Raw genomic sequence first — 26,933 nt, 5'->3', positions numbered from 1 at the left:
CCTGTACCCTCCACACTTCCTCCCACTCCTCCTTTTCTCTCTAACAGGGATCTCAGGCCAAGTGTTCTGTGTGCCTCCTGCCAGCCTGGCGAGGCAGCACCTCGTGCTCAGCAGGTTTGTGCTGGAGCCTCTCCCCAGCCCCAGGGTGACTGAGAAAAGGAGAAATGGGTCCTGAAATGTGACAAGGCTCTGCTGGAATCCAGGAGGCTCCTCAGAGAACGTGTCAAGGCTAATGGCTGGTGATGAAGCAGCTGCAGGAGCACAGCAGGGTGAGGGAAAGTGTGGCTGAGTTTGGTTCTGGTGCTGGGTGAGATGAGAAGGTGCTTGGAAGGAGAGAGCAATGCAGAAATTAATTGAAATTATATGAGGAACCAACAGAATGCTGTGTCTTTGTGCTGGGATTTGGGGCCAGGTTTTGGTAGCAGAGGGAGCTGCAGGGGTGGGTTCTGTGAGAATCTTCTCCATGGGCAGCAGAGCCAGCCCCAGGCAGCTCCAGGATGGGTCTGCCACTGGCCAAGGCTGGGCACAGCAGGGATGTGGGAGCACCTCTGGGATAACGGATGTAAAAAACGGGGAAAAAAATCTGGACAACTGAAATAGCAGCTGGAGAGAGGAGTGAGAAGATGTGAGAGAAACAGCCCTGCTGACACCCAGGTCAGTGAGGAAGGAGGGGCAGGAGATGTTCCAGGCACCTTGACAGCAACTACTGAGTGACCTCTCCCCAACTTATCTCGACTCATGAACTTTTCAGTGCATTTTCTCTCATCATTCCAGCTGAGGAGGGGAGTGACAGACCTGGTGTCCAGCCAGGGTCAACCCACCACAGTGCTGGAAAACAGGAAACAGCATGGAACCAGTATGGAACTGAAATTTCAGGTAATTGACAGGAGCACTCAGGACCTTGAGGGGAGTTCAATTTGCAAGGCCAGCAGTGCAGTCCTAGCAACACCACAGAAAGCCAAGGTGACCTACATAACAGCATCAGAAATACCATGCATGGTATTTCTTATAGGAATACAAGGGCAAATAGGGAAAAAGTAAATTACAGGCTGGTTTACTCAGCATAAGAATGACTAAAAGCAAAGAAGCTACAAAGGTGGCCATAAAGAAGGTCAAGAAATGGGTAAAGAAATAATTGATGGCAGGGTTTTCTGAATTGTCCCATGAGTGTGTAATTGATAAACAGCACAACCTTCCACATCAGTTACAGAACTTTGGAGGACTCTGAGACAACAGTGACAGATGCAGTGACCTGATGGGTGCTGCACTCCTGCTGTGAGGGAGGAGAGGATGCTGTGGCAGAGGCCTGAAGCTCTGAAGGTCAGTGCTAGCTAATCCAGCCTTGCTAGGAAACCCCAGCATCAATCCAGGAGCAAGGAAAATCTATAGGACAGCATGGTGCTTTAACTCTCACCATGTACTGCAACAGAAAAAATCAAAAAATATGTCACCCTGTTCTTCTAAAGTTCTTCTAAACTTCTGATGTTTACATTTTTGTGATAGAGTTTCTCATGCACTTTTGATATAAATAATTGTTTTACATTCCTTTCTAGAATTAAAGAGAATGAATAAACTGTTAGTTTGACCAGTGTAGTTAAAAAAGTAGGAATTTCATCCTCCTATCCATAATCACTCATAAATATCAGAGTTCAGAAATGAACTGCCCCTTTTTTACCTCAAACATCTCAAAGCGCGAGTGTCGCTCATTTCGTGTCGCATCCCAACAGAAACCCATGGCTAACTCAGGAAAAAGGAGCAGGAAAATGGGGCATGTGCATGGCTGACCTTGCCAGTGGTGTTTGTAGTCGCACATCCGTGACAGGGCGATCATCATGGCACAGTAGAGGGGCAGGATGGCTGCACAGAGCCTCCAGCTCTTCCCCCGGCCGCTCTCCGTGAAGCAGTGCAGCTTTCCAGCCAGGTAGAACGTGGTGAAGCCAAGGCCTGAAAATGCAACTGAAAAAGCAAAGCACATCACTGCAGGGAACTGTAATTAGTGCTGGTTTGGTTGCTTGGTTGGTTTTTCTTTTTTTTTCTTTTTTTTTGTTTTTATTAAAGCAGTTAAGATCTTGCAAACTTTAAAAAAAATCGCATTTTTGAGGAAGTGAATGAGAAAAGACATTCTCTAACAAGATCCATGACTTACATGTATTCTCCACAGCAGCAGTGTTACCTATGGAACCATACAAGCAAGCAGGAAAGGGAACACTCAGAAGCAATGAGATTTTTTTCTAATATATACACTCAGCTTTCATATAATCTGACATGTCTGCAAACACTGTGTTGCCTCTAGACATTCACCTATCCCATAGAAATTTAAATTTTTTCTTCCTTCAGCAATTTACCTTTTTCCTCTGGGGGATACATCAGACACTAAATTAAACATTTAAGCAAATTTTTAACTTGAGTCACAAAAGCTTTTTCATGCTTCAACCTTCAGCAAATCTTTCCTGATTTTAGACCTATTCTAAAATGTTGAGGTTCAAAGCAGAAAAGGATTCAGACAGTTTGCACTGTAATTGAATTACATTTAAATGAGATTTTTAGGTTCCATTACCCAGTTTCTACAGAACATGCACAAGTGGCAGTGACAAGAGAACTCAGGCACCAAATTTCTGCTCTGAACTTCTTTGCTGTTGCAGCTTTTACACCTTCCAGAGAGACACTGGACAAGGAAAGGACTTCTTTGCATCATTTCATCTTCCAGATGAGTAAATGGAGCAATCAAAATAAAATCTGTCTCCAATATGCAACATCAAATGCAATCCTGAAGCAAAACATTTCCCACTCCAAAAATATTTTTGTCTTCATATTTCTATTTTTCACCTTGGGTTATTATTTTTTAGGTGAAATGAAATCTGAAGGCAGTGTTCCCAGGCAGAAGAATCAATTGCTTTGTGGTTTCATTTTCAGGCAATCTGCAATGTCCAGCAATTTAAAGGGCTTAAAGGAATATTGCCCAAACTACAAAGTAGGTGTTCAGTTCACACAGATTCATATTTAGGATTAATACCATTTACCAGGCAATTTAACCAGCAATTGTCAGCACGGCAGCATCAGATTTAGCTAAAAGGACTTTAAAGAGAATCTGGTGATATTTTAAAAAGACTATTTCCCCCAGATTTTTGGGGTTCTTTTCAGGGTCTGCCAGATTTCCAGAAGGAGGTGCTCATGGAAGAACATAGAAGTTCAGTAAGATCTATATTTGTAATAAACACAAAGGGAGATCTTGCCTTAGGTGGTGGATGTGTTCCTCTAACTAAAAGGCAGAAAGAAGAGACTCATAAATATTCCTCTAGGGGAACCCATGTCTAATATAAAAGGGAAAAGAAATATATCTAATATAAAGAAATATATCTAATATACTCTCTCTAAATATATATCTATATATATATCTCTAATATACTATATACTATATATATATCTAATGTACTATATCTAATATACTCTAATAATATATTAATATATATAAAACTAATATCATGGCTGTAGAACTACCATTGTTCAGAGAAGCCTTACACTGCAGAATTTCAGACTGACTTCCCTTACCCTGGAGTGTGCAAATCCAGAAAGAGCTGCTTGACCCAACAGTCCCAGTGTGTTGGGAATTTAGCTGCTAGAGAATGGAAAATTACAAAGCTGTGGCTAATTCCAAGTCCTGCACCTGCTAGATAGTGTGTCCTTGGGCCTAGCTGTGGTAGGATAACAAACAGTGAAAGAGACATGAGAAAAGAGAGATGTGATCCCTAAGGAATGAGGAAGAGTTCATAGTATAGTTTAACCAATAGATTGCTTGGCTTACAGAATGTTCATAAGCTTATTACTCGCTGTATAAGTGTCTGATGCTCTCTTCAATAAATTAGAATTTGCTTATCACTCATATTGAGTGTCTGAGTCTCCCCTCACCGACAAATGGCTCTTCCCCGACAAAGGCCTCATTTCTGCGACACCAGTGCATGCAGAGTCAGCAGCAAAAACCACGGAATTACCAGCAAAATGCTCTGGGATGTGGGATATCCATTAGAGAAGTAACTGCAGAATTCAAGACAGCTCAATGGCTGCGCACCCCATGTGGGCAGCTTTGCCTGATGGCTGTTTTGAAAATGTCAGTCAAGAACGTAAAGAAAAACAATTCACTGTTCAAGAATCCTGGGCCTAAAGGTGATATTTACACTGAAGAATTGGTCCATCAGTGGAATATATTTGAGCACTTTTTCCTGAACTAGCTGGAGTCCATCCATCACTGCAGCACGAAGGAAATGCAAATACACACATGCCCTGAAGGGTCACACCCTGCCTACTGTCCTAGTAAAAGTTATTAGGAAGACAGATCCCAAAGATTCAGCAGAGCAATACAAAACCACTTCTAAGCTGCTTCTTCCAGAAAATAAATCAAACTCTTTTTATACAAAGAAGGAAAAAGCAATATAAAATACCAACCAGCCCTTTTTGGAGACATTGATGTAAATGAACAGAAGAAAATCAGTCTGAATTAATTTAAAACAATGTTAACACAAGAAACATGTTGATACAAATTCCAGACACAAAAAATTATTGATTTTAAATGTTGTAAGAGGAGAAAGGAATGAAGAAACGAGATATTTTTACCAATTTTCGTAGCTAACTCAAATCAAAATCCTGATGCCACAAATTGCTGAACTCAGAAAAAACTCTCATGAGAAAAGCCACAGGTTCTGTCATGGCTTGCTAAAATTCTTTAAAATGCATTATCATTATTTGAATAAATAAAAATACAATAGACTCAATTGTTAAGTTTGTTTCTATGATGTTCTTTTTTGAAAAAATGAGTTCAGAAGGAGTAAGGAGGATGACAGCATCTGGAGACAGCACAGATCCCATCCTGACACCTGATTCCCTCCAGACAGGGAATTTAGGTGAGCTGAAAAACCTGTCTGTACAGACCAAACCAATTACCAAGCTGAAATGCAGAAGGTGAGAAACTGTAAACAAGAATCTGATCTAAAGCACCCCAAATAAATTATTCATTTAAAAATGTAATTGCTTTTGTGAGTGTTTTTCTGAAATTTAAACTACCCCAGGAGGATTTTCAGCCTCTCAAGTTTTAATGGATGCTTTGCTAAGCACACAATAAATGACTTTTTTACATTAAGCAGTTTTTGAACTAAAGAAAACCCCTCAACTTACTTAAATGCCATCAAATTACAAAACAACCATCTGAATGGCCTTTTAAAGGATCAGATAAAATGATCCATCCCTTTGCCTGCAATGCTTTATTTTTGCAGTGATTACTGTGCATTTCCCAAGTGCAAACACAGACTATTCATCACTGGAATTGCTCAGCAGCCTACTGAGGAATTCCAGCAGCTAGGGCTACTGCTGAATGTTTCCACTTTCCCACTGTTCAAAGACTGAAATATTTATCTTTCTTGAAGGAAAAAGTATGATACCAAACGAGTGCATAAATTTTAATGCTGAAATTCAATTCAAAGAGCATTTTATAGAAGTACAATTCCCAAAGAATGTTATGAGCTTATCCTCACAAAGTATTTTTAAATTCTTTTTTTCCAACTGGGACAGTCAATCACCTTCCCTTTGGCTGAGCTTTATTAATTTCTTTTCACAGAGAAAGACAGTTCAGCAGCAGCAACATGAAAAGCACATCACAAAATACAAATGTATGCAGGGACTTGGGAAACAAAAAAGAGATGCTGGAGACAGAGACATGTTAGAACAAAAATAGACTTACATTATCTGAAAAGTAAGAGCATTAGTCATTAGATTGTTTTTGCACCACTGTCACAGTGAATTCTTATGAATTTTTTTGGTGACATGTTTTTTTATGTACCTTTCCAGATACCTCATCTCACCTGAAATTCCTACGGTGGCCTCAGGATGCATCTCATTGCCAGCAAAAAATGAGAACTAAGTTTTGATTTGTTCAGTTCATGACACCTTTTACAAAAGTCCTAAAAACAACCTGTTCCACAGCCTACTTTTCTGTTTTTGTGTGGGTAGAAACCTTGAAAAAAATCCCACTTCTCTGAGAACATAGTAAAGAGAAGATTAAACCAGCTCAGATTCTGGAATTACTTTTAATAATTTCTCTTTTTAAGCACAGCACATGCACAAGCCTTACATCACTGCCTCTTCAGTCTAATACAAATTATGGCCATGGGGACATTTATCAGATATTTAACAACAAATAATCCCTACCAAGAGAATTTTTTCTTTTTCAGATCAACACTGGGAGATATCAAATTCCAACCAATGGATCAGGGTAACTTGCTTTCCTGTTTTTCTGTAATTACATCACCAGTAACATCCTGGGTAAGGATCACATCTTGCTCAACCTCTTGTCATGCCAAGAACTTCCATCGCTCATTCAGGGATAATAGTAATAATAATAATAAGAAGAAGAAGGAGGAGGAGGAGGAGGAGGAAGAAGAGGAAGAAGAGGAAGAGGAGGAGGAAGAGGAGGAGGAAGAGGAGGAAGAGGAAGAGGAAGAGGGAGAAGAGGGAGAAGAGGGAGAAGAGGAAGAAGAGGAAGCGGAAGAGGAGGAGGAAGAGGAGGAGGAAGAGGAGGAAGAGGAAGAGGGAGAAGAGGGAGAAGAGGGAGAAGAGGGAGAAGAGGAAGAAGAGGAAGAAGAGGAAGAAGAAGAAGAAGAATAATTTAAAACTTATTTTAAGGAAATTGGCCCAAGAATACAGATTAGCATGTAAAATACAGTTAGAAGACAGGCTGAAGAGTTTCTCCTTGCATAGAAATGTTTGACAGTGGAGGATCAGAATGCTTATGTGAAACTCATGGTCAGCAGTGTCAAGGAGTTTACTGGAATATACCAGTTTTAGTGCTGCAAATAATCCCCTAAATACTTCAAAAAGGAGCTGTGGAAACCGCAGGGCTGTGCCCAGCCTGTGCAGGAAGGGTTATACAGAAAATTACTGCTTCTCTTTTCATGGTGTGACACACAGTAGGAAAAGAGAAATCTTATTTATTCCTGCAACACTGCAAAGTGCAAAGCAATGCAGCCTGATCTAGGCACCATCTGCAAGAGGAACTTTTAATTTGGGTTTTATGGAGAGAAGTAGAATTGGACAGGGGGAAGGCAAATGACTCTGAGCCTTTTCACCCCCAGTTTCAAATGGAGCAGGACACCAAGGAGGAAGTGGCTGCACAGCAGGATTGTGCTGCCACTGAATCCACTGGGCTCCAAACTTGCCAAAAACTCTCCTGAGAGAGACTTTTGATTAACTCTCTTGGGAAATCAGGGACTGGAAAATTGGGCACCCTCATTCTCAATTCAGTCTGGAATGAAGTTTGCTAGTGAAGAGAGCAAAACTAGAGTTGCTCTCTGTTACAGAGTACACAGTAGATTTGGGATTAATACCTTTAAACAACAAAGAAAAGGGAGAAAATATAACTTTTCAAAGTTCTAAATAACTGAATTGTTCAGCATGGAAAAGAGGAGGACACCTGCTCTAGTGGGAGGCGTCCCTGCACATGGCAGAGGTGGAACAGGATGATCTTTAAGGTCCCTTCCAATCAAACCCCAGAGTGCCCCTACATCCTTTGTGTAAAATAAATCCAGAATAAAAAAATAAATAATAATAAAAAATAATAATACTATTAATAATGATATAGACAATATTTAATAATAAATAAATTAATTAATTCAGTTGGCCAGATACAATAAATCCCAGTGAGGAACCACTGCTCTACACCTCCAGGACTCCTGCATTAAAATCTCCCTTTTTTTTTTTTTAATTCAGAAAAAAATGAGTATCTTTTTGAGGCATACACACAATCTGAACCTCAAGCAGGCTCAAAAGAGTTGATTTATAATTAAGGCTGGAAAACTGAACATTAAGGATTTCATTTCCCCAGCCCCTCATGAATTCCAACAGCCCTTGTTGTTGAGTATTCTCAGGTAATTATGTCAGAGAAGAGGCAGAAACATTAAACAGAACCATTCCTGAGTGTACTCAGAGTTTGAATTAAGAAGCCAATAACCCCTCAGGATCTTTTTTTTTTTGCTTGCATATCTAAGAAATCCTTTTCATATTTCTCTAGTTTCTTTTATAAAAGGATGAAATATTTCAGTGAGACAGTGCCATACAGCTGTTAATTAAGAGATTTATCCTGAAAATAGGGGAGTAGCAGCAATTACTGCCAAAAACCTGTGGCTTGTAGCTCATTTGTTACTTAAAATGTTCATTTTCAAGTGAAGGAAATATTATTATCCTCCATGAAATTGCTAGCTAAAGATAATTAACAGTTCAAATTTAGATACCCAACTATAATTACAAGTACTGAGGTAATATTTTATAAAAATTATCACAGAATAGCAAACATTTCTATTGAAATTCAATAATTTCTCCACTCTGAAGCACATAAATCACTTTAATTTTTCAAAGAAATGGATGTCTTTTAACATGTAAAAATCTTTTCATTCTTACAACTGACTAATTTTAATTATTTAGTGGAAAAGGGGAGGAGGAGCCACCTGTCCTTTAATTTTACTGACATCATATTTCCCAGTCACCTTTTTTTTTTGTAGTGGCACAGCAAGCAACACCACAAATGCTGGGTTAATTTAATTAGTGTTCATCAGGCAAGTGCAGAGCATCAATGGCATAATCAGCTTTAATATCTCTGATGATATCCAGTGACAAACACTGAGTGGAGCAGTCAATTGTGAAGAGACAGAGACAACAAAATATTGACAACCAGCCAGTCACCAGCAAAGTGCTGGGATGTTCTGAGAGTTGCTGTACAGTCTTTACCTGGCTAAGAAGAAAACCCACACCCAGGCTGCTGGCACAGAATTCATAATTGGCCCAGAGAAGCAAAAAACCGTAAGATTTCTCTCTTTTTCTCCCAAAACTGAGGAGGGGAACTAGATGGAAACCTAACCTGAGAATGCTTTCAGCGCAAATCAGCAGAGTCCAGCTGGGGGAATGGGACACAGCCAAATAAATGCAGTGCTGGTCTGTGAACCAGATATCAGGAATACAGCTGTTAGAGGTAAAATCTCATTTCCCAGAAATACCATAGAACAATAGATAGAATCAAGGCCAGATCCATGGATATTCACACCCAAATTATTCTCCTGCTCCTTATTTAACTCCTGCCCATCACCAGCCCTGCTGCAAGAGGAATTTCTGCATAAAGTGATATTTTTCATTGAGATTCCAGCCTCCTTGCCATAAATACCAGAAATTGATATCATGTCCTACTGCTTGACAGCATAAATATCTTTTAAACATTGCCTATTGACTGTTTTGATATTTACATCAACTAGTCATTCAATTGGTTCAGACAGGATCTTCCTGTGTTCATCCACACAAACTTACTGATGTCAAGCAAGAAATGAAGGCAGACAGTGCAGGAAACATGGAGAATAGAACAGAAAAGGGCAGAATATTTCAGTTGGAAGGGAGCAACAATTATCATCTATTCCTGCTGCCTGATCACTGCAGAGCTGAAAAAGCTAAAAAAAATTTTATCCAATTAATTGAAATTAATGTTAATTTTAAAATTAATTTATTTTAGTCAATTATTTTGTAATTTTAAAAAATTACCAGAAGCTAAAGCAAGTTATTAAGAGCAGTGTCCAAATGCCTCTTAAACATTGACAGGCTTGGCAAACACTGCCCAGCTCTCTGGGAAGCCTCTTCCAGTGTTGGACCACTCCCATGGAAATGAGATTATTCTGATATTGAGTCTGAACCACCCCTGGCACAGCTCTGAATCATTCCCACGAGTCCTGTGGATCCCAGGGTGAAGAGATCAGCAAAGACAGGCTAATAAAATGAAGGATAAAATAGCTTATCATATGGTAGAGAACTTCTTGCATGACTAAGCAAGTGATGTTTTAAATATTTAGATGTCTCTGGAATGTCTGTGGAAATGCTCTGATAGCCTAAACATCAGGCCAATCATTCTGATTCCTATTTTCAGATTAATTCCCTCAGTAAAATCATCCAGAGGTTTTTTCCTTCACCCCACCTCCCCTGTGAGTGATTTTTTCTTTAAATACTTCCCATGCTATTTCATCCACAAATCCAACTTGCATTGCCTTCCAACATGGTTAGAAACCCTCAACATAATAATTCCCCAAAAGTTCCCAGTTGCTTATAAAAAATTTAGGAACTAGACTGAGAGACTTCCAAAGCCCTTGTCTTAATTCAGGTTGAAACAAAGGAAAAGTGAAAGTCTCAACAACAACAAAAAAAAATTCACTAGTCAAATCAATAGTTTTCAACAAAGCAGTATTACTTTTAAAAACATTTTGCATAAATAATTGTCATGTAGGCTTTGTTTGAGAAAACACTGATGTCATTATTTGCTCAGTGTTCTGCAGAAGGAAGGGGAAATAAATTACCTAATAACTCATGTTTTCTATGTGGAACTGACAGCATTAGCAAAATCCAAATGAGGCTATTGCAGGTGCTCTTTTTCTCTTTCTGGCATAAATAGAATACTTGATTTCCTGCATTTATCACATAGCTTTTATCTCAAGGGCCTTTTAATATCCCCTTGCTTTCAAGAGACCTAAATTAATGTTTTCAGAAAATGTTATGACTGAGATTTCTGCTGTTTGATAAATCAGTCAGCCACCTCTAAAGGAAGCTGCCTGGCATTTTAACTTTATCATTCCATTTCAAGGGTTTTATTGAGTTATTTTTCTTTTGCTTATAGCAGAATTGTAGTTGGCACTCCTGATTTTAATGAAACTATTCTGGATTCAGGGTTGTTTGCTTTAGAAGAACACGATTTTGTGTGAGTCAGGTCTATCCCTTTTGCTGCTCAGAGGGGATTTGAGTGTGCAGGGAGGATTTGGAGACTGATCACAATTAGTTCTCTAAGGGTGGAAAAGACCCACCCCAGCTCACAAAGGTGAGTGTTCAGTGGGGAGTTTTTAAGTCCTCATGGACACAGAATATTTGGGTTTCCTTCCAAAGAGCTCTAATACAGGTAGAACACTCCTGCATACTCTGATTTATGTGCTGCAATGGCAGTTTCAAGGAATCTCAATGTTTGCCAGCACTGTAGTGAGAGCTCTCCCTCAGAGATGGTCACAAAGTGAAGCGCCAGCCCCGCCTGAGTTCACAGCCCTCCAATCTCAAACCAAACTTGTGCTTTCTGACCCATTTCACTGCAGAGAAGAGCTGTCACCACAGTTCACAGATGGAAATTGATCTTTAGATCTCTGCTGTGACTCAGAGAACTTTGAAGAGAAAAGGTCAGGCAGAAGAACAATGTTCTTTACTTTAGATACAGCTGAAATCTACAGCAGCACAACCAAGTCTTCTGCAGCCTCTGAAACCAATACCTTAATATTAACTTACAAAATGTGCCCAAAAACCTAAAGTTAAGTAAAAAGAAAGGAAGAATTCGATTGAAAGGTAATTAAGCTCCTTTCCTGCACAGATGAAAGCAAACTGAACAGATATAATAACCAAGAAACAGCAATTTAATAACCCATAACCAGCAGCAGCTGCTGGGAAAACTGGTTTATTGGAGCGAAGATCAGAGATTTACTCACACTTGCAGCTCACTTTTTTAACTTCAGCTTTTTCCATATTTCTATTTTGTCTCTAATTGTAAACTCTAGCTCAAAAGGCAAAGGAAATAATTTTCTTCTTCACTTCTAAAGGGCCATTATTTTCTCAAACACATCAAGACACCTTTGTTCATCAAGGAGGTAATTAACAAACATGACAACACAAGTCACTGCTATTGTCCCCACAGCCTCTGATTACATTCTTCATTTCAGATCCTGATTGAATTCTCTGATTTCTTCAGCAATATTCAACAGTAATCTCTACAAACCTCTTTCAGCAATATAACAAAAAGAAGAAAAACAAAAACACCCACACGAGAAATGAAAGCTCTGGCACAGCTCTGTGTTAACATTCATTCTGTAAATATAAAATTGAGATGCTACCACAAAATTATTTCTTCAAAACTCCACTTTTTCCTTTTGAAAAGGCATCTCTAGACTCAATAAAGATTTTTATTTAAAAAAAAAAGGACACAAATTATCCAAAAGTCAACTTTTCAAACTAATTCAAGTAACTAAATTGCAGATAGAAAAATAAAAATAACTAGTGTTTTATTTGTTTTGCTGCTTATATAGCAATTTTACACAGGATATGTTAATTTTTAATTCATTTTATTCCCATAAATCCATCCAATCCAACATGAAATTGAAAGTTCAATTATCTCTGCAGCCATAATGTTAAAATGGTTAATTTTTAGCAACTTTGGCTTCCAATCAGTTGATGGGATCTTTCTCTCAGGGATCAATATCCAGCAGGAATCTCCTGAAGTCCAACACAGGGAAATGCAAATTCCTGGACTGGGGGAAGAACATCCCAGCTGTGCTGGTGGCAGCCGGTACAAGGTGAACTGGCACCAAGTGAAGCACAGGAAATTGCATTTAAATATAACAAACATTTTCACTGAGTGGTCAGGCACTGGACCAGCTTCCCTGTGAGACAGATTGTGGAATCTTCACATGAAATCAAAACTCAACTGGGAATCATCCTCTGGAACCTTCTCACCCTGACCCTGCTTTGTTGTGGCTGGGACTGCACAATTTCCAGAGGCACCTTTATCCTCAGAGTTCTGTGGATCCAGCTATAATTTGATGTAAACCAGACTAGCAAGAGATTATTCATTTTTTTCAGTTTCAGGAGGTCTCTGTGGGTATTGTGGCCACCACGGCTCCATCTCCCCCTGACCACCAACACTCAGCAGGACAAGCCCCAAGGAGCTTGAATTAACCAAGCCACTATTTTTGCTTCACTACAAAGGTACCAAAACCAGTTTCATGCACCTTCCTCTAATCTAATTCCTCAGCTGAAAAACACAGCTTCAATAGTTCTGGCCAATTCACAAATAACGCATTTAAAAATAGTCACTAAGTAAAGCTGAAGCCAAAACTGGCAACTGCAATTTGCTTGCAAATGCTTTGAGCAGAATAAGAGCCTAAAGGGAGTTATATCATGAAGAATTAATCACTTCCTCTAAGAAAGCAAACAGGGTCAAGAATCTGGCATTAAATTCACAGAGGATTTTTGGTGTTTCTAAATAAATTGTTGTGTTACTATTATTTACCCATATTTGCTTGTACAAGGACTCCATTGCTACAATCACAGCAGCATATGGGACATCTCCCTGCCTAGGATTTAATTTTTTCTTTCAAGCTAAACAGCCCATTTTACTGAACAATATTTGAAACAAGCCTGTGATGCTGATTTGCTGCTTACTGTTCTGATAAGCAACACATGAACATAAACATTTCAGATGTAGCCATGAAGTTGTCCTGGTTTTGGCAATAAATCAAGACTCATTTATTATCCATTTTAACATAAACACATACTACTTTTGCAGCACTTTTGTTTGCTGCTGGTGGCCTGTCCTCATTTTTACAGGTGAAATCTGGGTCAAGGATTCAGTTAGAATGCAATGGATCAGGTCTTTATTCCTTTGATTTAGAGCTCTGTGTCCAAAACTAGGAAAGATGATCTGAATTCATATTTTAAGCCAAAATTCATTTCAGACAGCAACTGGAAAAAGAGATGGACAAAACCCAACTCATAAAATTTGGGAGAACCAGTTTATAATTGTGCCATTACCAGGATATAAAGTGAAAAGAGAATTTACTCCTTTATTTCCCCCCTCCTTCCAAACACCCAACTGGTGACGTGGCAACATCACAGGGAATTTACTGCTCATATTCCTCTGCTCTCCTCTGAGAACTCTTTAGAGGTCCCAGGGCATTGCAACAATTTTCAAGCTGCAGCTCATGAACCCTAGATGCTTTCAGAAATGTGAGCTCTCATATGGAAAACAGGCTCAGAATTCCTGTCACCTTAATTAAACATGTTCTTGATATGTGGTCAAGCAGAATCAGCCTTCCTTGTGCATGAAAAAGCCCTGGTGGCTTCCAGGCTGAACATGTTCCCTGAAAAAATTAAGATATATTCTCCAAACAAAGATATTTACGCAATTATAACCAATTATAGCTAACTGCAATTTAAGACTAACACAGGATTTAGAAATGTGGCATTTTCTCTCACGACCCCATGGTAATAATACAAATTCTAAATTTTGTCACCAAAATAGCCTCAGACCTCCCTGTCCACACAAATACCAGACAATGAAATGCTCACCTCTTGCAGCCTGTACAAAGACTGACACATTCTGAAATCTTCCTTGAGCTGGCAAATGTATAAAGCTACTCAAAGTAACAAAGAACTGTTAATTAAATGAACCCTACTAATTTCTTTTCCATTTTTAATTACTGCCTATCCAGCCTACCTGGAATTGCTCCACTGGATACAAACCTGGATTTACAAGCATTGTAAATTGATTTTTAGATAAATAACACTCCAGGACTCGTAAGTTCCTGTTTTGTTTGTGGAGGGATTTTGTCAGCCGGACACAAATGTCAAAATGACATCAGGCATTAGATGAAAAGGAAGAAATCAATTACAAAAAGCTGTCTATCCACCCCATTAGTAAAATGTATGCCTACAAATTCAGTGATCTTTTCAGCTCCCAGTTGTGCACATGGCTTGTCCAATTAATTGTTCTGTGTTCATTCACCTTAATTTTCCTCTTGCACGTGTTGCATTCAGTTAAATTCTCTTTATCCATACATCACATTTTTCATCAGCTGGCATGCTGGGTAATCATTGCCAATAAAAGGTTTTCTGCTGATTTCTGCATCATTTGTTCTGTTTGTTTCATTCAATACACTCAATCATCCTGTCTGTATGTCCATCCATTTGGTTGCTCATTTTTTGTTTCCATCTTGCTGCAAGGAGGGAAAAAACATCTGGAGAGGTGGGGATGCCATGAGGCCTCTCCAGAGCAGGCTGCCCAAAAATTCTCTGCAAGAAAACTCTTCAGAAGGCACACAGGCAGGACACAGGCAGGAAAAAATGCTGCATTTCTGATCTTTAAACATCACTGTTTTGATGAAGTATGGGCACAGAGAGGCTGCATGGTTCCATCACAGGTGCTGGCTTTAAATTAGCATTAAATTGCCAATGGATTATAAAACCATGGAAATGCTAAATATGGAATAAAAATATTGTATATTTCAGAGATATTTTGGGTGTCAGAATAGCAACATTTGTGCCACTCAGGAGCACCCCTGAGCTACTGGACACAGGCAGAAATGGAGCCAAAGGCCCATCCCCTCTCACAAGAGTGGCAGTACAATAGAAAAGAAGCAAAATGGGCTCCAAACAATCCAAAAGATGCAGAGATTTCTTTGATCCAGTGGAATGTGCAAGTCCCTTTCTGTGCTCCACACATTTTTCTTCTTTTATGCCAAGCTCTCCTTGGCCCAGGAGGTGAAGCCAAGGAAATCATCCGTGCTCCAGGAAAGGAGAACTCTCCTTCAGGACACAAGCTGGCTCTGAGAGTGGCAACAGGCTGTTCACAACATTTTTATGGAGTGAGCAAGGTCAGGCCAGGCCATGTGGGAGTGCCAGGGCTGTCACTCTTGACACACATCCCTGCATTTTACTCTCTCAAGCTCCCCATTTACAGCACCGCGGATTTTCTCGTTCAAGGCCTCGTCTTGCATGGATGAAGTTTTAGATCCTGGTATAACAAAGCTTGTGATTGACAGCCTATCCTAGAAATGCCTTTAGAAAAACTATTTTGAAGATGAGAATGGCTCTTGACTGAAGCTTCTAACCCCTCTTTATGAGCTGCCTGGCAGCTTTTACTTGTGATTTATTTTCCCCACGGGTTCAAGTGAAGTAGGAAATACCAAACTGTAGTGGGCTACTTAAAACCATCACACCAAGAGAGGTACTATAGTTTATGTCAACCCTCATCCTCACCACTTACATTTCTGCAGTCATGAAATAGAAAAAATAATCCCCCAAACACTAACAGAAACAAAAAAAAATAAAAAAACCCAAACAAACAACCCTTTTTGGTGCTGTTCCATGAATTTCACTACAAACAGTGAAGGATGACAGAAATCTGAAGAGTGGAACTGCTTCACTTTACCTCGTAACAATCTTGTGCTGAAGGAAGGGAGAAAGGTGCCATGGAAACATTTTGGACTGAGATTATGGAAGGAAAGTTCATAAACAGCCTCACGTTAAGAAGACAGGAAAAGCTAAGAGTTTTCTTTGAGCTAAGAAAATGGAAAACTACATCACAATTTGCAAATATGAATTATTATATCCCAAACATCCTCACTGCTTCAAAGGTGTAGGAGAGCAGAATAATGGTGGGCTTCCCATAATACTTTTTTGGTTTCCATTCTTTATACCACTGGGAATGAAGTAATAACAAGAAACTAAACTTGTGATCATAACTATAAACTGTTCTTGATAAAACTGACAATTTTGGTTATGGAAATAATTTTGCTGCAGAGAAGAAGGGCTAGCATTGTATGATTGTCAAATTAAATGCTTTTCTTCTCCATTATGAGAGTAAAACATGTATGGATTTTTAAAGCTTGTCAGAGGCTTAGATATTATAACATCAAGCTTCAAACAGCTAAGTAGTTCAAGCAGCTGCAGAATTGCCTCTAAACTCTAACATACACTTACCAAGCGATAAAAATTACTGAATATATAATATCTCTTCATTCTTATCACATTTTAATAAAAGGCTTTGTGGTGGGGAATACACTCAACTCAGCCCCACTAATCTTATGTCAGTGATGGAGAAAGCTGCTCTCATAATTTTGATCTAAATACTCTGGGACATCATTCTGCTCCAATAAATTAGGTGTGAGCTGCAGCACCATCACTCAGAGCTCATACAACCAGTGCCAGGTAAGAGGAAAACCCCAGGACTCCTCCTGTGGCTGCCCCACTGGCTTGGAACTAAAGCTCATAACACAGCCACAAACATCTAGTACTCTCTTATCTATTTCTGTGACTCAAACAAGAAAGGAGGAGAAAAATCAGCTGACAATTTCATTCATCTCATCACCCAAGTTGTTTGCAATATATACTTCTGTACAATTAGGCAATTTGAAGTTACCACTTGCAAAAAAAAAATCCATAGATACAACTTAGTGGTTCTCAATTGGCACCTCTTAGAACAGCTAAAAGTAACAAACATTACTGGCCAAATAAAAAAATCCAAAGAAGCTTACAGGAATCAGGTTATTTTACACATGAAAAGAAGTTTTATCAGATATGGCATAAAACACACTAGAACTCATCTTCTCAAGACAGAGAAAGGAACCTTTACAAACACCTAAGTTAGTAAAACTAATTAAATCAGGTAGATTAATTCTCAAAAAGCCACCTAAACACTGTGAGGAGCAGCAAAAACTGAGGGGTACCTGATTAACCATGAGAGCAAGATTGAGGACCACCTCAAAGCCAAAAGAAGAGTGACTGCACTGTCCTACTTCATTGGAATAGAACAAAATAAATATTTACTATACAGACAAATGTCTGCACTGGGGAACAGATGCCCCTCCAAATCACAAGGTTCTGGAACCTTGAATATGCTTCACTCTGCTGACAGTCCTGCTGTGATTTGAATAATCTCAGGTGGTTCTCAAGATGAGGAAGAGTCACAGACTCACAATTTTATTTCCAGAAGGAAATTTCTGACTTTCTGAAAGTCAGAAATTCAGACTCCTCCATCAAAAATCAAGTTCACGATCCAGAAGAAAAAGAGCAATCCCAAACCACAGAAAGGACAGCTTTTTACAGAAGAGACACTGTGTTCAAGTGAACTTACACGAAGAGTGGATGCTTGGAAAGCTTTTTCTGCCTTCAGAGACCAGGTCTGGATCACCTGTGCAGTGCATTTCAGAGTTCATGACTCCATCTGGAAAGCAGCGGTAAAAGAAATCGGGACGCGGTCTACAAAAAACACCATGGATATTAAAAATACAAAAAAAAAAGCTGTAGTACCAAATAAACCTCACAGTGATTATTACATTTACTGCTTATCACACACATGCAGGCTACTCTTGCCTAGAGTGATCAGGTTTGCACAAAGTGTCATGACTCCCAAATTTTCACAGGTCTTGCTGAAACCCCCAGCTCAGAACATCCAAAAATCAGCCACCAAAATCCAAACCAGCCTTGATGCTGTCTCAGTGCATTGAGCAAACCTCTCACATTCTCCTGACCCTGCTGTGAGCTGGTCCTGTAGGTTAGGCTGGTGTCATACTGATCCTGAGCCAATAAACCATGTGGAGAAGAAAAGTGAATAATCACAGATTTAGAGACAAGCTGACAGCAGAATACTTGGCTTGGAGTGCAGGATAAATGAGCTTATTCCTGTCTAAAGAAGTGGGTGTTTTCTTAATTATTTTAAAAGCACCTATCAAATAAAAGTGCCAAGTGCCATTACTGTCAGGGCACCAGCTCTGCAGCAGAGAGGGTTCATCAGAAACCAAACACAAATATTGCTTCCTCAATGCTGCAAAACATCCCAGCAACAAAAGCAGCACTGGACTCTATTGGTAGTGTATGAACTCAAGTCAATGTGTATTTTTCAGCTGAAATTATTAAAAATTTTGATAAAGAGACAAAAATGATCTAAAACATATTTTCTAAGCCCTTCATTCAAAATAATGCTTCCCTAAAGAAATGTTCTACTAAGGAATCCATTTACTGCCCAACTGCCAGGTTTGTTTTGCTGTGGGTGTTGATGTCACCTGGACACAGAATCTGCTTGTCAGAAAATGAACTGATTCCTGTTTAATCAGACAAGGGGCACTGGCATCTGAGCTCCCACATGCTGTGGCTCTCCTCTCCCGTGCTGCCAATTTAATGAGCTGATTTCAGTTCCCACCACTCCTCCCAAAGCCCTCTCTTGCCTGGGTCTGCCAGCCAGCCAAAGCAGCAGCAGAGCACGGCCATGGATTCCTGCCACAGTGGGGTGTCACCCAATGAAGTTGTACAACACCTGTACAACTTGTCCAGGCCAAGCACAGCCCACAGGGCCCCTGTGACTCCACGTGCTCTGGAGCAGCAGCTCTCTGTTCACTGGGATTTGCTGCAGCTGTCAGTCTGTCTCCATTCCTCTCAAGTGAAACCCATCATTTAGAACATGACAGACTTACCTTCCCACTATTAATTTAATAGTATTTGTGCAGACACCATTCAGGGCTAGAGCCAAGGAAACAGCTACAAAACACAATGAACAAAGAGAACAATAATAAGCTAAGTACCAAGCAATAAACTGCAGCATTACAGCATTTGATTTACAGACTTAAACCATTACTGGGCTGAAAACTGAATGATCTTTTTTTTAGCTTACTGCTTGTTTTTCTTGTTAGCCAGACTAAGGACCTCAGAGCACTGTAACAATCATTACTTACTTTATTCTTATTTCTTTACACAAAGCCAGTTTTCCTACCATGCCATTTGCACAGGCATAAGTCAATAAATGGGAAAAAATTACTTAATTTTTTTATTATTTTATATAATATAATATAATATTTAGAAAATTTTATATAATACACAATATTATATTATATATAATATTAAAATTTTATATAATATATGTAAATAATTTTTTAAATTACTTAATTAAGTACTGTGGTTTGGAATTTTTGAGTTTTGTAATTTACCAGATTAAACTCCCATGCTCTTTATGTCAAGCAGAATCCCTGTATAGAGCAATACACAAGATATATAGATATATCTACACACACAAATATATATATCTATATATATATATGTGTGTGTGTGTGTGTGTGAGAGAGAGAGATGCAATTAAACACTTCCAGGCTAAAGCATTGCTTTTGGCCAAAATTACAATTGGATGACTTTATTTCTCTTTCAAAAGGATTTGGATGTTTTGATTAAATATTTCAGTGTTTTTCCCTCATGTTTGCTCCCATGATTAACAATTTTCTTCTGATAAAATTGGAGAACAAGAAGGAACTGTCATACTAGGTGAGAATTAATCATCCCTTCCATTTGTGCTTGCATGCCAAGTCCCCAGACTTTCCAAAGAACCTCATCTCAAGCCTGTGGAGATCTTTGCCTTGATTTCACTGGCACTTGGATCCTGCACATACACACATTTTACATTAAAAATGATTGAATTTTGCAGTCCACACCGTAGCTCCCTGTTGCAAACCAGGAGCCAATGAATTTTATTTCCCATCAGAAAAAAAAATTATCAGGCAAATGTCTGATTTCCAGCAGAACATTTACAGTAATACAGCTTTGATTATGACAGCCACTGAGCTATTTTCTCCTTGGGCTGCTGCCCCAGATGCTGCACTTCAGCAGCACTCATCCTGTCTCCATAAAACCTTTGCCTGAGGATATTACAGATCATAAAAATATGTTACAGTGTTATATTTTTTTAAAGTCAAAACAAGAAAAAAGTGGGACCTTCATCAAAGCAAAAATAAGGGTTTTCTCAGAATGCAACAATAGCTGCCAGGAAAAATGAAAGAAAAAGCCAATCCTAGAGACACCCATGCTGTTAAATAAACTCTTCTTTCAACACTTGTGTTCACAGTGACCACTCAATTCCATGCTCTGCTTTTCCCCTCCATTGTTTTGTCTCAGTTTTTATGGAGATTGCATGGGAAAATTTTCCACAAAGTCAAATGCAGATGACCAGCAATGCCACAGCATTTCACTGCCCTTCTTAAAAAAACATGTCTGCTTTTGAAGACAGGCAGTAAAATTCAGTTGTTTTGTTGAGTTTTGTCTTGGCTGTTCCTTGTACACCCGACTGAGCTGTGCCTTCACTGTTGCACATTCCTTACACTAGCAAGCCAAGCATCAAGTGAGAGTATGAATGTAGGATGGTAAAACAAAATAAATCTATTTGTTCTGCTGTTGTTTCCTTTAAGAAAGATCCCTATTGCCCATCTAAAGTCATATAATCCAGTCAGTGAGAGATTCAGAACTCCCAGGGGAAGGCTTAAGGACACCTAAATTAACTCCTCCTTACCCCAGGTGCATTGAATCCCTTTCTCTCTATTAATGGCTATATGAGGGGCAAAGAATTTCATCTCTTTTCCACCTTTTCTCCCCTCCATGCATCATGCTTAAAGAAATCCACCTTTTGGGGGGACTCCCTGATCATTCTTTATGGACATTCTGTGCCAGATCTCAGCAAACCAGAGGCTCACCACACCTAATGGACCTTCACATCACCAGATACTGAACTTTATTAGAGTACAGTGCACCTGAATTGGTAAATAAGTGGCAAATAAGCCACAAGAAGTTCCACACTTATAGCACAAACTGAACAGAACATCAGGGTTGGTGTTTCCTTAGTCTGGGCAGCAAGGGGAATGCTGGGGAAGCTTTATATGGGGAAGCTGGGCAACTTTTCTCCTAGATGTTATAGAGGGAATAACAGAAGGAAAAACAACAGGAAAAAATAAATAAAGTCTTCTTAGAAGAAAAAGGTGAAAGTAAGTGATGGAGAAAGTGAGCCTAAGCTTGCACAACAGGGAGGGAGGCTCAGAACTGACTGTGTGTGTTTCATGAACGAGGAGTTATTTCCACTGAACGGACTTGTCAGGGAAGCATCACTCTAAGACATTTCAGAACTTACAACAAATGACTGCCAGCAGTCAAAACAAACCTAGGATCATTTCATACTTGTGTGAGAGCAACTAGAGAAAGAATAATCTATGGAAATTAAGCCTTGTCTAAAAATTTTTTTTCCAATTACACAGTGCCATTTACATCCTACCTAGTTAAAGCAAGGCTGAGTATTGCTCTAATTTTACCATGTAAGGGGCAATAAATAAAGTGCAAATTAGCCAGTAAAACAGAATTTCTGAATATGAATATTTCAAACATAAGGCGAACAAAAACATTTGCAGTTCTTATGCTTCAAGATATCCCTTGCCAGTGAAAGTGCTTGAATCAATATTGGTCTCTGGCAATATTTATATAAATAAAAAGGATCTAAGCACATACCACTGTAAGATTTCAAGGGATAGGCACAGCCAGAATTAGCTGGAACAGCTTAAAACTTACCCTTTTCATTGTCCTCTGCTCCATTTTCCTGCCTACAGCTGTAATTAGACCTAACCCATAGCACAGCAACTACTGCTCACAGTCCAGGATGAAGTGCACAGCTAATTCCATCGGCAGTTAAGGATGAAACAACAGCTTCTAATTAGAAAAACTGAGCCAAGAGCATGGATTTTGCAATGGGTAACAGTAAATTGCAGGAGAAGATCAGAGAAAACAATGAGAGGAGTAATTTTCTACACTAAACAGCCGAGCTGCACAGGACTTTCCAGTCAAAGCCTTGATTTAGAATAGCTGCAAGTAAGAGGTAAGTAATAGATTGGGTGTGACAGAAAAAATATACATCTGAGCAGTCTCTCAGATGGACCTGTCTTTGCTGATCAAATTCCAGTCCTTGCTGGCTAGATTGTGGAATTAAAGCACAGAATTTGTACCTCTACAAACTCACATAAACCCAAAGGCTTCTGTGAGATGCCCTGGAACTGCACTGAAAATTACTATAATGGGCTGTAATGGAGACAGGTTTTCTTCAAGGCTTGGACTACACTTGGAATCAATCTCTGAGAGCCATCAGGCACTTTTCCACCTTGAAGAATGACATACATTACCTAAGAAAGCCTCTTTAATTTCGGTCTTGTCTGTTCGACGGATTATTTTCACCACAAAAATGACTGCGAGCGGCGTGAGGAAGGAAATTGCCTGTGAGAGATAACAAACACCATGAGTGAGAGCATCAATTCCTTCTCTGCCCCACTGATTAATAATTAGCTGCAGCCAGCTCCATTTAAACTGAATGATCTTTATCAAACTCCTGACCTTAAGCAAAGTGGGATGATTTGTCTTTGCAACTCCAGGGTGAGGAGCACATTAATATTCCAATAGAGCCCTCAGCTATAATTGATTTGTAATTGCCCAGAGATGCATTTAAAATGTCAGCTCCTCCAATGAAAAAGTAACAGTCCATAAGGTCCACAAAATTCCAAAATACAGATTTTGGACATTTTTTCCTCAGGGTGCATTGCTGAGGAAGGCAGCCCAACCACCTGGGCTCAGTACGCCCCTACTCAAAACAACAGACAGCAGCACCAACCTCTTGGAATTTTAAAATTCTCTTTATCTTTCTTTTTGTTTTCTTTTCAACTGTCATGCTTGAATGCATTGGGAAGATTGTGTCTTTATGATTCTTTTGTTTACAAATGTTCAGATGCGGAGCAAACTGCTTTATTTTGTTCAAACTCAGAAAAACAACACCTGAGAATCCCCAGGTTTAGTCACTGGTTAAACAGAATATCCTGTAATTGTCAGTGCTGAAGGACAGGAATCCTCCTACCAGGAACCTGAAACGGCATCTGTGCCTCAGTGCACACATTTTATTCTCTTTAAAAAAAGTGAAAATTCCTGGTTGAGGTTTGGGTTTGTTTGTTTGATTTAACAAGGCAAAAATTAAGCTGTAAACGGCACAAGGGGCGCCAGGTCTTAAGTAAGATTATGCTTTTTTTACTGAAGCTGAACTGGGCCTTACTCTTAAATAGCCCCAGTGACAGAAAAACCAGACTAGACAGATATATTATGGCAAAAATCTTCTTTTTATAGCACAGATTAATCCCAGTCCTCACTTTATGATTTTAGACAATTTGAGTAGGAAACAACACGAGAGTAGGTTATGTTTGTAATTTTGGCTGTGCATCTTGCACCAGATTGTCCTTGCCTGCATATCCAAAATACTAACTCAGTGAACCATGCAGATTAAAACAAAGGCTGGATCTGTTCTCCTTTTCTACATTTTTAGGAAGGCAGGCACCAGAATTTGTGCAAAAAGAGGAGTCACTTCCACTTAAAATCTCCCCCTGTCTAAGTATGTGTGAAATTCAAGTTTGGATGCCAATGCCACATTACTCAGAATACTCACTTCTCTCTGTCCTCATCAACAATTTAATTTTTGCTTTCAGAGACAGTGTGAAATTAAAAAAAATTGAAGCAAATCCTAGAATTTCTAGTTTCATTCTTAAAAATAAGTATTGCCACCAGGAAAAGAAAAAAAAAAAGAAAAAGAGATTAAAAATAACTGCATTCCAGACTGAAGAACATGTAGAAATACAGCCAAGGCTGACAGGCTCATAGTGGTGGTTTAATGGAGTCAGAAATCTTTTGAACAAGCAGGAGCATCAGAAATTATCAACAAAGAATAGCATTCAAGTGGCAGCTTGCTCCAAACCACTTCCCCATCCATCTTCAGAAATCTGGTAAAACTGCAGATTTCCTCATATTTTACAAGCATGTGAATTTTTTAGGGAGATGAACTATTCATGTTCATGGTGTATTGCTGCTCCTTACACAAAAGCATTAGCTGGAAGGTGCTCTTTATTCTGCAGCAAAATGCACACACAAAGAAATTTTGGCTTGTGACAGACTCCTTTTATTTATTTTGCAAAAAAGTTTCTCTGTGGCTCATATCTAACACAGATTTGGCAACATTCTAATGAGCAATACTCTCCTCAGATGCATCTCAGCAATGTTTCCTTTCCCAGCAGTGAAATATTCCTGCCTTGCCAGGCTATTGGGAAACATGGACAAAATCTCTGTCATTTATTATTCATCCTGGCAATGCTGAAGTTACAGGGACACAATTCCACTTTTCCAAGGGAAAGCTTGGAACCTGCACTTTGCAAGACAAGCAATATCCTTTGATAGAGAGACAGAACCAGGCTCAGCTCGTTCCAGTTTTTGCTCCCCATGCAGAAATCAGCTTTGTCTAATTTGGATGTGCATTCACAACATTTCTACTGAATTCAAGTCTCTCATAGCAAATAAAGTAATCCAGTAAATCATAAAGTCTTAGAGATTGCTTTCTGATAAGCCATGGCCATAATTTCAATATCGGAGTACAGCAGTGGCAACAAATTCTTTCCATAATCAAAGCTTGTGAGCAATGCTAGAGTAGGATTTTTCTTCTTTTAGATTTAAAAAAATAAGAAAAAAAAATAGAAATTACCCATATTTCTTAATTTAAGAAGCTGTTGATTGTTTAAAATCTGAACCAGAAAGAGAATACAGACCATACTGACACAGAGCTGCCTCTAAGTTCCACCCACCACAAACTTTGCCAAAATCTGGAGCTATGGGAACATATTAAATGGGAATATTATTATGGGAATATATTATAACTACATCCCAGAATTGTGCTTCCCAGTGCCTTATTCCCCTGGGGAGTAAGAGGGTGGACTAATGATTATCCCAACTGGTTTCAAAAATCATTTCCCCTCTGCAGCAAAACCCTGTGCAATGACTTACTCCTGGTTCTTGAACTCCTCTGTTACAAACAGATCAGAGAAACCATGTAGCAAAGTAATGCTGAGCAAAAACCACACCATTAAACTCAGTCTTTCCCAGCACAACAATTTAATGTTTGGCTTGGGGGTTGTTTTGTTTGTTTGTTGTTTGATTTTTGGTTTTTAGGTTTTTTACACAGCTGTCGTCCATTTCAGGAAAAACATGTATTTTCTTCCATCCAATATTAAAAAGTCCAAAATAGAGCTGCTTCTTAATGCAATATAAACACAATGTTTCTTGTTTATAAAGGCAAATTTAAAAATCAGGCCTTCAGCCTCTCCTCTACCTTAGAAAGCTGAGATAAATGGTCACTTCATATGCAGGAGGTGCCTTTAAACGGTTCCTTAATTAAAATTTCATTATAAATGAAGGATTAAGCATTTCTAAAAAAGTTGAATAGAAATTATATAGCTGATTTGCATTTAATCTGAATTCAAGTTTGAAAAGTAAAACCCTGGGTTCACTGAAGACTCAGGAAAAGGTGACTTTGAGGCAGCTGTTGGAAAGACTGAACTACCACTTTTACAGCCTGAACTAGAGCCATAATTTCAGCATTTCTGAGTTGGTGTGTTTTACTGCAGTCATATATAGAGATTATCATGATTATTAATCATTGCTTGTGAAGGTTATCAAAATTATGAAGTTTGATGACCAAATTCAGCCATCCAGCCTGCACGTGCTGAGCAGGGCAGAGCCAGAGGAGCAGTGACAGCAGGGCAGCTCTGGGATATATTTAGTGTTGGCAGAAGCTGAAACAAAGGTTTTGCCTCTAGGGAAAAAAAAAAAAAAAAGATTATTCAGAGTCCAGTATCTCAGTGCCTAACACGACTGAAACAAATTGGATCTCAAAATTTAAGCACTTAACCTTCTAAGAGCATGGCAAGGTTTTGTCAGGTCACCCAACCAGCTAATTGGAAAAACTCCTCTACTCATTTCCCTCACATCCCTCTCAGCTAACACTGCTCTCAATCCTTAACTGAAAAATCAACATTCACAAATTCAGTCATCTCATAACGCTGCTTTTTAAAGACTTCCCATCATTTGCTACATTTTGGACAACGCTGGCTTGGAAAAGAATTGACTTTAGGTTTAAAGGAACTTCCTCTATTTGTGAAATATTTCCTGCTGCTTCTCAAAGGAACACTCACTCAGTCTGCAGCATCAGATGCCCTTTGGTACTTACAAACATGAGCCGTGTGGGGATGTTGTCTGATTGCACCAAGGGATTTTTGTACAGCCAGATCTCCTCTGGCTGGATCACTCGCTGGAATGGATCCAAAAATTCTGTAAAACTGAAAAAAACCAATGAAAGATACGAATTTTTCACCATTTGAAGTGATGACCAAAAACCCCCAGAAGAGTTCTGCTCATTTAGAATTTCTCCCAAACTTGCTATGACACAGCATGCATGAATTATCCTTATTAATAAATTGCTATACTGCCATCCCACCTCACTGCATTTTAGTTAGAAATTTTATAAATACACCTTTCAGAAAATGGGTTTTAAAAGTCTACACCTTTGAAGTTGTTCTACAACTTTATAAAAGTTCCATAAACTCTACTGTGGAGAATAAATTGTTCTCTTTTTTTGGGGGAAAGTGTGCAAATAGCACTGTGAGATTGAATAAATCATGTAGTCA

At 39.0% G+C, this 26,933-nt stretch overlaps 1 protein-coding gene across 2 annotated transcripts in view; it reads right to left on the bottom strand.

Annotated features, from left to right (window-relative positions):
• PLPP4 (phospholipid phosphatase 4) overlaps window positions 1-26,933 on the bottom strand; it is a 48,703-nt gene that overhangs the window by 4,901 nt on the left and 16,869 nt on the right. For both annotated transcript variants that reach the window (XM_074545315.1, XM_074545316.1), the window contains exons 2-6: window positions 26,477-26,585; window positions 22,572-22,662; window positions 19,068-19,131; window positions 17,732-17,856; window positions 1,786-1,956 (exon numbers count right to left, since the gene is read on the bottom strand). In XM_074545315.1, the coding sequence (XP_074401416.1) occupies window positions 1,786-1,956; window positions 17,732-17,856; window positions 19,068-19,131; window positions 22,572-22,662; window positions 26,477-26,585 (560 nt within the window). The remainder of the gene's footprint in view (window positions 1-1,785; window positions 1,957-17,731; window positions 17,857-19,067; window positions 19,132-22,571; window positions 22,663-26,476; window positions 26,586-26,933) is intronic.

This window comes from Zonotrichia albicollis, chromosome 7, assembly GCF_047830755.1.
Source record: "Zonotrichia albicollis isolate bZonAlb1 chromosome 7, bZonAlb1.hap1, whole genome shotgun sequence".
Lineage (NCBI taxonomy): Eukaryota > Metazoa > Chordata > Aves > Passeriformes > Passerellidae > Zonotrichia > Zonotrichia albicollis.
This window is presented reverse-complemented; position numbering and strand designations above follow the sequence as displayed.